This window comes from Oncorhynchus nerka, linkage group LG14 (genome assembly GCF_034236695.1).
Source record: "Oncorhynchus nerka isolate Pitt River linkage group LG14, Oner_Uvic_2.0, whole genome shotgun sequence".
Classification (NCBI taxonomy): domain Eukaryota; kingdom Metazoa; phylum Chordata; class Actinopteri; order Salmoniformes; family Salmonidae; genus Oncorhynchus; species Oncorhynchus nerka.
This window is the reverse complement of record NC_088409.1, coordinates 31328925-31339514: the sequence shown is the minus strand read 5'-3', so window position 1 is coordinate 31339514 and position 10590 is coordinate 31328925. Positions and strand designations below refer to the sequence as shown.

The following is a 10590-nucleotide window of genomic DNA, read 5'->3' as shown; positions in this document are numbered from 1 at the left end:
AGTGCCAGCACTATGAGAGGGAAAGGGAGAGATTATTATTAGATTCAAGGAATAATGGTGTTGAAGAGACAAGTTTAATTGTACTGTTCAGGCAAACTTCACGTGATGTATTTCTTTGCATATTTAGTTTCCTTAGGGAGACAAGATTAATGGATAGGATTTATACCTTTTCTGTCTCTGGTTCACACTCCAGTCCAGTTGGTGGCGGTAATGCACATTTAAAGTTGGCCATCTACACCCTGTGTGGCACTTTCTTTGTTCCCTCTGCACATGGGGTAAGTGCTAACATTTCATTCATTCACTCAAATGTTTAACAAAGTTTAGAAACTAAGGGGTATATGTATAATTGGATCCCCATGCTTAATAGGCTCTATAATGCATTATATAGGATAAAGAAAATGCAGGATAAAGTTAGTCCATGGATTATTAGAAGCAGAATTCAAAGAGTATGTGTCTCTCTTTGTCTTTCAGGTTGTGTGTGGTCTCTGTGCTGTTTGTTATCAGTAAGTAAAAATGGAGTATTTTCATATGGTGTGTATGGACGAGTAGTAGGGCAAATATCAAACCTTTACAAATACCTTTCAGGTTTTCCTCTAGGATTTTGCCTGTGCTTAGCTCCATAACGTTTATTTTCATCCTGAAAAACTCCCCAGTCTTTGCTGATGTCAAGCATACCCGTACCATTCTTCTACATATCTACATTGCTTGCAGTTTGGAGTTTTAGGCTGGGTTTCTGTATAGCACCCTGTGACATCTGCTGACGTAAAAAGGTCTTCATAAATACATTTGATTGATTGATGATGCAGCCACCACCATGCCTGAAAAAAGGAGGCAGTTACTCAGTGATGTGTTGTTGGATTTACCCCAAACATAAACATAAGGTTTACCCCAAACATAAGGCTACTGCATTTAGGCCAAAAAGTGTATTCCTTTGCAGTGTTTTTTTTCTTCAGTATTACTTTAGTGCCTTGTTGCATACTGGATGCATGTTTTGGAATACTTTTATTCTGTATTCTTTATATTTGTATTCTTCTTTTCACTGACATCCATCAGCAGTTTCCTTCCTGTCCTGCAGCTCAGTTCAGAAGGACGACAGTATCTTTGATGTGTCTGGGTGGTTTAATACATCATCCACAGCATAATTATTAACTTGACCATACTTAAATATATATTCAATGTCTGATTTGTTACTGTTACCCATCTACCAATCACTGCCCTTCTTTACGAGGCTTACAAAAAGCTCCCTGGTCTTTGTAGTTGAATCTGTGCTTGAAATGTAATACTTGACTGAGGGACCATACAGATTTTCTGTGTACTGTATGTGGGACAGAGGAAGGGGTAGTCATTCAACCTCTATTATTTCATACAGTGAGTCCATATAACTTGTGTGATTTGATATGCCAAATTTGACTTCTGAACTAATTTAGGCTAGCCTAAACAAAGGGGTGAATTCATATGCAATGACTATTCAAGTTATTACAGTTTTATTCATTTGTAAAAATGTGTAGAATTTTCTTTATACTTGGACATTATGGGATATTTTGTGTAAATCAATGACAAATTAATATAAATATATTTCAATTTCACTTTGTAATGCAACAAAATGTGAAAGTTTGTGAAAATTGCGTATTTACCTGATTTATTTGATATTAATGGTTAACGATTAAGATTGAACTAATAGCAAGACATTTCTGTCCTACTATTGCTCTGTCTTTATGATCTCCACTCTAGTTCCCTGCAGCCAATCTGGGCGTATGGTCAGTAGAGATGGCTTGAGCTGACAAATGAGTTAAAAACTGCATTACATAGACAAGATGTGGTGGGTGTTACCCGAGATAGAGGTAGCCTGGAAGAGTTTAGAACAATCCCTCATTGTCTCATAATCATCATGGCATCTTCCGGGTTGGAGCGAGCGGTCGCATCCGCACTTCGGTCCGCAGGTAGTATAACTTTTCATTACATTTCATTACATTTCATTATAGTACAACGGTTTGATTTGTCTAATCTTAGCAATTTCTTCTTAGCTAGCTACATAGCCATCTTTGTATCAAAGATAATTGCGTAATTATCGTATTTCGTCGTCCTAACGTAGTCTACACTGCTATCTGCCCAGCAGCTAGCCAGCTAGCAAACGTCCACCGTCTACCGAATAGCAGCACTGTAGAAACTATTACACTCAACTGAACGACTTGATTAGTGTAGTGTTAGCTAGCTACATAGTTGTCTTTGCTGTCTTCGTATCCAAGATAATTGTGTAGTTTAGAGTGTGTAGTTTTAGAGTGATTATCTTAATTTACCGAGGTTAGCTAGCCAGCTATTTGTCGTCCTTAACGTAGGAGACACTGCTAGCTAGCCAACAGCTAGCCAACGTCTACCGAATAGAACTTCCGCACTCAACAACCCGGTCGCATTCCGCTCGCTCCACAGGTAGTATCACATTTTCATTTCATTTCATTACAGTACAACGGTTTGATTTGTTTGATCGTAGCTAGCTACATAGCTAGCTACATAGCCGTCTTTGTATCAAAGATAATTGTGTAGTCTAGAGCGATTTTCTAGGTTAGCTAGCCAGCTATTGTCGTTCTTTTAACGCAACGTAACGTAATCAACACTGCTAGCTAGCCAGCTAGCCCCGAATAGCAGCACTGTAGAAACTATCACACTCAACGGAACGACTTGATTAGTGTAGTGTCAACAACGCAGCCACTGCCAGCTAGCCTACAAAGTCAACAACGCAGCCACTGCCAGCTAGCCTACTTCAGCAGTACTGTATCATTTTAATCATTTTAGTCAATAAGATTCTTGCTACGTAAGCTTAACTTTCTGAACATTCGAGACGTGTAGTCCACTTGTCATTCCAATCTCCTTTGCATTAGCGTAGCCTCTTCTGTAGCCTGTCAACTATGTGTCTGTCTATCCCTGTTCTCTCCTCTCTGCACAGACCATACAAACGCTCCCACACCGCGTGGCCGCGGCCACCCTAATCTGGTGGTCCCAGCGCGCACGACCCACGTGGAGTTCCAGGTCTCCGGTAGCCTCTGGAACTGCAGATCTGCGGCCAACAAGGCAGAGTTCATCTCAGCCTATGCCTCCCTCCAGTCCCTCGACTTCTTGGCACTGACGGAAACATGGATCACCACAGATAACACTGCTACTCCTACTGCTCTCTCTTCGTCCGCCCACGTGTTCTCGCACACCCCGAGAGCTTCTGGTCAGCGGGGTGGTGGCACCGGGATCCTCATCTCTCCCAAGTGGTCATTCTCTCTTTCTCCCCTTACCCATCTGTCTATCGCCTCCTTTGAATTCCATGCTGTCACAGTTACCAGCCCCTTCAAGCTTAACATCCTTATCATTTATCGCCCTCCAGGTTCCCTCGGAGAGTTCATCAATGAGCTTGATGCCTTGATAAGCTCCTTTCCTGAGGACGGCTCACCTCTCACAGTTCTGGGAGACTTTAACCTCCCCACGTCTACCTTTGACTCATTCCTCTCTGCCTCCTTCTTTCCACTCCTCTCCTCTTTTGACCTCACCCTCTCACCTTCCCCCCCTACTCACAAGGCAGGCAATACGCTCGACCTCATCTTTACTAGATGCTATTCTTCCACTAACCTCATTGCAACTCCCCTCCAAGTCTCCGACCACTACCTTGTATCCTTTTCCCTCTCGCTCTCATCCAACACTTCCCACACTGCCCCTACTCGGATGGTATCGCGCCGTCCCAACCTTCGCTCTCTCTCCCCCGCTACTCTCTCCTCTTCCATCCTATCATCTCTTCCCTCTGCTCAAACCTTCTCCAACCTATCTCCTGATTCTGCCTCCTCAACCCTCCTCTCCTCCCTTTCTGCATCCTTTGACTCTCTATGTCCCCTATCCTCCAGGCCGGCTCGGTCCTCCCCTCCCGCTCCGTGGCTCGACGACTCATTGCGAGCTCACAGAACAAGGCTCCGGGCAGCCGAGCGGAAATGGAGGAAAACTCGCCTCCCTGCGGACCTGGCATCCTTTCACTCCCTCCTCTCTACATTTCCTCTTCTGTCTCTGCTGCTAAAGCCACTTTCTACCACTCTAAATTCCAAGCATCTGCCTCTAACCCTAGGAAGCTCTTTGCCACCTTCTCCTCCCTCGTGAATCCTCCCCCTCCTCCCCTCTCTGCAGATGACTTCATCAACCATTTTGAAAAGAAGGTCGACGACATCCGATCCTCGTTTGCTAAGTCAAACGACACCGCTGGTTCTGCTCACACTGCCCTACCCTGTGCTCTGACCTCTTTCTCCCCTCTCTCTCCAGATGAAATCTCGCGTCTTGTGACGGCCGGCCGCCCAACAACCTCCCCGCTTGACCCTATCCCCCTCTCTTCTCCAGACCATTTCCGGAGACCTTCTCCCTTACCTCACCTCGCTCATCAACTCATCCCTGACCGCTGGCTACGTCCCTTCCGTCTTCAAGAGAGCGAGAGTTGCACCCCTTCTGAAAAAACCTACACTCGATCCCTCCGATGTCAACAACTACAGACCAGTATCCCTTCTTTCTTTTCTCTCCAAAACTCTTGAATGTGCCGTCCTTGGCCAGCTCTCCCGCTATCTCTCTCAGAATGACCTTCTTGATCCAAATCAGTCAGGTTTCAAGACTAGTCATTCAACTGAGACTGCTCTTCTCTGTATCACGGAGGCGCTCCGCACTGCTAAAGCTAACTCTCTCTCCTCTGCTCTCATCCTTCTAGACCTATCGGCTGCCTTCGATACTGTGAACCATCAGATCCTCCTCTCCACCCTCTCCGAGTTGGGCATCTCCGGCGCGGCCCACGCTTGGATTGCGTCCTACCTGACAGGTCGCTCCTACCAGGTGGCGTGGCGAGAATCCGTCTCCACACCACGTGCTCTCACCACTGGTGTCCCCCAGGTTTCTTATCATGGCCCTCTCCTATTCTCGCTATACACCAAGTCACTTGGCTCTGTCATAACCTCACATGGTCTCTCCTATCATTGCTATGCAGACGACACACAATTAATCTTCTCCTTTCCCCCTTCTGATGACCAGGTGGCGAATCGCATCTCTGCATGTCTGGCAGACATATCAGTGTGGATGACGGATCACCACCTCAAGCTGAACCTCGGCAAGACGGAGCTGCTCTTCCTCCCGGGGAAGGACTGCCCGTTCCATGATCTCGCCATCACGGTTGACAACTCCACTGTGTCCTCCTCCCAGAGCGCTAAGAACCTTGGCGTGATCCTGGACAACACCCTGTCGTTCTCAACTAACATCAAGGCGGTGGCCCGTTCCTGTAGGTTCATGCTCTACAACATCCGCAGAGTACGACCCTGCCTCACACAGGAAGTGGCGCAGGTCCTAATCCAGGCACTTGTCATCTCCCGTCTGGATTACTGCAACTCGCTGTTGGCTGGGCTCCCTGCCTGTGCCATTAAACCCCTACAACTCATCCAGAACGCCGCAGCCCGTCTGGTGTTCAACCTTCCCAAGTTCTCTCACGTCACCCCGCTCCTCCGCTCTCTCCACTGGCTTCCAGTTGAAGCTCGCATCCGCTACAAGACCATGGTGCTTGCCTACGGAGCTGTGAGGGGAACGGCACCTCAGTACCTCCAGGCTCTGATCAGGCCCTACACCCAAACAAGGGCACTGCGTTCATCCACCTCTGGCCTGCTCGCCTCCCTACCACTGAGGAAGTACAGTTCCCGCTCAGCCCAGTCAAAACTGTTCGCTGCTCTGGCCCCCAATGGTGGAACAAACTCCCTCACGACGCCAGGACAGCGGAGTCAATCACCACCTTCCGGAGACACCTGAAACCCCACCTCTTTAAGGAATACCTAGGATAGGATAAAGTAATCCTTCTCACCCCCCTTAAAAGATTTAGATGCACTATTGTAAAGTGGCTGTTCCACTGGATGTCATAAGGTGAATGCACCAATTTGTAAGTCGCTCTGGATAAGAGCGTCTGCTAAATGACTTAAATGTAAATGTAAATGCATCTGGGAAACTAAGCCAAGTTGAGATTAAGACAATAACACTGTACAGCTAAGGACCGGATGAACCCAGAGTGGCTTATGATGCCCATTGGGGTGGAACCAGCCATGACTAAGCATTCTTAGTGTCAGCTATATATAGAACTCTGCATTCTGTAAAGGTTAGTTAACTCGGTCCAACACTCAAGGGTGTTGGGTCGAACCAGCCTCATTATTGCAATAATGAATCGATATTGAATAAAGATGATTGTTTGAAGAAATGACAAGGTCTCTCTCACTTGATTAGAATATTCCACTACAAGTTCAAGCGGGTGTAGACTTTCTATAGGAACTGTATGGATTATGTCATTTCATCCATTCCGCCCTTTCATGGTTAGACAGCAAAGAAGTAGAGATACAGTTGAAGTCTAAAGTTTACATACACTTAGGTTGGAGTCATTAAAACTTGTTTTTCAACCACTCCACAAATTTCTTGTTAACAAACTATAATTTTGGCAAGTCGGTTAGGACATCTACTTTGTGCATGACGCAAGTCATTTTTCCAACAATTGTTTACAAACAGGTTATTTCACTTATAATTCACTGTATCACAATTCCAGTAGGTCAGCAGTTTACATAAACGAATTTGACTGTGCCTTTAAACAGCTTGGAAAATTCCAGAAAATTATGTCATGGCTTTAGAAGCTTCTGATAGGCTAATTGACATCATTTGAGTCAATTGGAGGTGTACCTGTAGATGTATTTCAAGGCCTACCTTCAAACTCAGTGCCTCCTTGCTTGACATCATGGGAAAATCAAAATAAATCATCCAAGGCCTCAGAAAACAAATTGTAGACCTCCACAAGTCTGGTTCATCCTTGGGAGCAATTTCCAAACGCCTGAAGGTACCACGTTCATCTGTACAAACAATAGTACGCACGTATAAACACCATGGGACCATGTAGCCGTCATACCGCTCAGGAAGGTGACGCTTTCTGTCTCCTAGAGATGAACGTAATTTGGTGCGAAATGTGAAAATCAATCCCAGAACAACAACAAAGGACCTTGTGAAGATGCTGGAGGAAACAGGTACAAAAGTATCTATACCCACAGTAAAACGAGTCCTATATCGACATAACCTAAAGGTCACTCAGCAAGGAAGAAGCCACTGCTCCAAAACCGCCATAAAAAAAGCCAGACTATGGTTTGCAACTGCACATGGGGACAAAGATCGTACTTTTTGGAGAAATGTCCTCTGGTCTGATGAAACAAAAATAGAACTCTTTCGCCATAATGACCATTATTATGTTTGGAGGAAAAAGGGGGAGGCTTTCAAGCTGAAGAACACCATCCCAACCGTGAAACACAGGGGTGGCAGCATCATGTCGTGGGGGTGCTTTGCTGCAGGAGGGACTGGTGCACTTCGTAAAATAGATGGCTTCATAAGGAAGGAAAATTATGTGGATCAGTCAGAGACATCAGTCAGGAAGTTAAAGCTTGGTTGCAAATGGGTCTTCCAAATGGACAATGACCCCAAGCATACTTCCAAAGTTATGGCTTAAGGACAACAACGTCAGGGTATTGGAGTGGCCATTACAAAGCTCTGACCTCAATCCTATAGAAAATTTGTGGACAGAACTGAAAAAGCGTGTGCGAGCAAGGAGGCCTACAAACCTGACTCAGTTACACCAGCTTTGTCAGGATGAATGGGCCAAAGTTAAACAATTTAAAGGCAATGCTGCCAAATACTAATATACTGTATGTAAACTTCTGACCCACTGGGAATGTGATGAAAGAAATAAAAGCTGAAATAAATAATTCTCTCTACTATTATTCTGACATTTCACATTGTTAAAATAAAGTGGTGATCCTAACTGCCCTAAAACGGAATTTTTACTAGGATTAAATGTCAGGAATTGTGGAAAAACTGAGTTTAAATGTAGTTGGCTAAGGTGTATGTAGACTTCCGACTTCAACTGTACAATAACATGTTAGAACAATGCTTGATTTGCTGTAATTATTACCAATACCACTCTCTCTCCCACATCATCCTTCTCTCATTCCACCTATTCCATTTATCAGTGATATCATCAGTGGTAACTACAACCAGTCTACAACCAAGAGAAGTGGCAGCTCCGGGCAGTGACATCACCCTTAGCTGCTCTTTGTCTAAAAACCTGAACCTCAACAACCTGGTCATCAACTGGCAGCGTGGAGAGTCAGAGGTGGTCCACAGCTATTACCATGGGAGAGATCAGCTGGAAAGACAGAGTGTTGTTTACAAGGGACGAACTCATCTGTTTGAAGACCAGCTCACTGTGGGAAATGCCTCACTTAGACTGAGTGGTGTGCAGCCGAGTGACCAGGGCCCATACACCTGTGATGTGACAGATGAACAGGGAAGCACCCAGGAAAAGCTACAACTTCTAGTGGCAGGTAGGTTCCATTGTTGCTCCATCTATATTGTATAGTGTAAATAATGACAACTGCCCCTACAAAAGTATTTCTAATATTTCAAACCAGCCCCTTATGATGAGCCCAGGATATCCATCCAAGCCACTTGTGACGGCTTTGTTGTGACCCTCAGTGCCTCTCAGGGGTTTCCCCAGCCAGAGGTAGTGTGGAAAGGTGTGATGGGCAGTACCAACACCACTATGGAGTTAGACAGCAAGGGGCTCTATGAGCTGGAGAGTGAGGTGACCCTGAGGCTGAACAGCACTCTGACTGTTACAGCCGAGCTGAGACTGAGGTTGCTGGACCAGAGTTTCACCAAGTTTCTCACACTCCACCCACCACCAGGTAAAATATCAAGGTTCCAAAGTTTGTTCTTTGACTCAATGTTGTTATCAGATCCTTTATTTGGAGTTCTTTTTACTATTGGATATTTTGGATTATTGATCATTCATGTGTTTTAACATCATTCATGTGTACTAACTCCATGTGTATGTATAGTGCGTATGCTATCATGTGTATGCGTGCGTGTGTGTTTGTGCCAATGTTTGTGTTGTTCACAATACTCTACTACAGTTCATAAAACACCAGTCAGATATAGAGGGAAATGTTGTCTATTTCAGTTACTGAGGTTGAGTGCTCCTTTCTTCTCTCCTCCCTTCCACAGTGTGCTATGTGATGCCTGCTGAGCAGAGGAGCAGATTGTTGTTATATCCCCTGCTGGGATTGGTGCTTCTGTTATCCTGGAAGAGGACTGAGCAGGAGACCAAAAAGGATAAGAAAACAGAAGAATAGAATGGCCTTCGGTCCATGGTCACTCAACAGGCTTTATGCCAGAGCTTGTTTACAGAGAAAACATAAAGGGGGGACAGACTTTTATACTAATGTACATTTTAATAGAAATTAATTTTGTAAAATCGGAAATACAATACATTATACACAAAGTTCAACACAATACAATGGGAGTTGCACACCACAACACTAGATGGTCATATGTACCTCTGCTCCAAATCTGGTTCCTCTTAAGGTTTTTTCCTTGTAGGGAGTTTTGACTTACTGCTACTTGCTTAGGGATTTAGCCCAAGCCCAGGTAAATCACCTTTTATATCCACAGTTGTCTTACTGGGCTTTATAAATTACATGTATTTATTGATTGAAACGATGGCAGCTATAGCGTCTAATGAAAGTTGTTACGTGTGTTCCAGGCAATGTACTTTCCAGAATGTGTTTTTTTTTAAATAAAAAGAGATGAACCCTCAATTGTGATGTATTTTTGCTAAATCTCTTTTACAGGAAAGAACTGGCATGTTGGCAGTATACCAGCAGTACAGGGAGAGTGTAATTTTCTCCTGTAACATTTCTTTATTTAGTAGTGACATGAAACTGTATAGTTTTATTTCATTACACCCAGAGCAAATAATTTTGTTTTGATGTTCCAGTGGGATGCAGAGGGCGACATTGATCAAAGCCAGGGGATTTCTCATTCTCATGTGCTTAGACTGCACAGGGGAGAATTCCAATTCATGTAGATGCACTGTGAGTAGCCTGGATTTGTTTTCCACTGTAGCAGCATGATCTACAGTACCCGTAATCTAAAAAGCAGAAAGATAGTCCAACATAGCCTCCAACAGCTACTCTATAGTTGACCAAGCTACCAATTACTTCTCACTGGAAGAAGTTAGGCTACACTAGCATGTATTATGTTTTGTTCATTTATTAAATGATTCACTTCCTGAACTTGCTTCCTGACATCCCAGCGCACACGTGCACCAATTTGTAAGTCGCTCTGGATAAGAGCGTCTGCTAAATGACTTAAATGTAAATGTTACAAGGACCGGGTTTGGGGAACCCTAAGCCACACTTAAAAAGATTCTCCTGTACTTTTATATACTTTTTTAACCAGTAGTTCTGAACGTAGCACTCACAAGCTAAAAGTGGCCCCCGAACATTGCGCACGCCTTCACAAATGTGCAGGTATGTGCACCACGTCATTGCTCTCTCTGCTGTATTAACTGAGCCATTGGGCCTCCCTGTAACCTCATTGGATAATGCTGGGCAGTCCTCTTGCTAGCTGCCACTCAAGTGCGAAGGGCTAGAACTCGAATTGCTTCGGGGCTGGCCCACATGCAGGGATATGTAGGGAAAATGGTGCAGCACAGCTTCAAGAAAACAGTCGCTTTCAAAC

General features: G+C 44.6%; 1 protein-coding gene across 2 annotated transcripts; it reads left to right on the top strand.

Moving 5' to 3' along the window:
* Positions 1 to 255: 255 nt before the first annotated feature.
* Positions 256 to 9665, top strand: LOC115142025 (CD276 antigen-like). Of its 2 annotated transcripts, XM_029681498.1 has the most exons (5): positions 256 to 275; positions 472 to 503; positions 8037 to 8390; positions 8478 to 8753; positions 9073 to 9665. In XM_029681498.1, exons 1-5 carry the CDS (start codon positions 271 to 273, stop codon positions 9198 to 9200), a joined length of 795 nt encoding a protein of 264 aa, XP_029537358.1. In that variant the 5' UTR covers positions 256 to 270; the 3' UTR covers positions 9201 to 9665. The 2 variants fall into 2 exon arrangements, with proteins under 2 accessions (XP_029537358.1, XP_029537357.1); XM_029681497.2 differs by lacking the exons at positions 256 to 275; positions 472 to 503 and having other exon boundaries at positions 5854 to 8390.
* Positions 9666 to 10590: the final 925 nt, after the last annotated feature.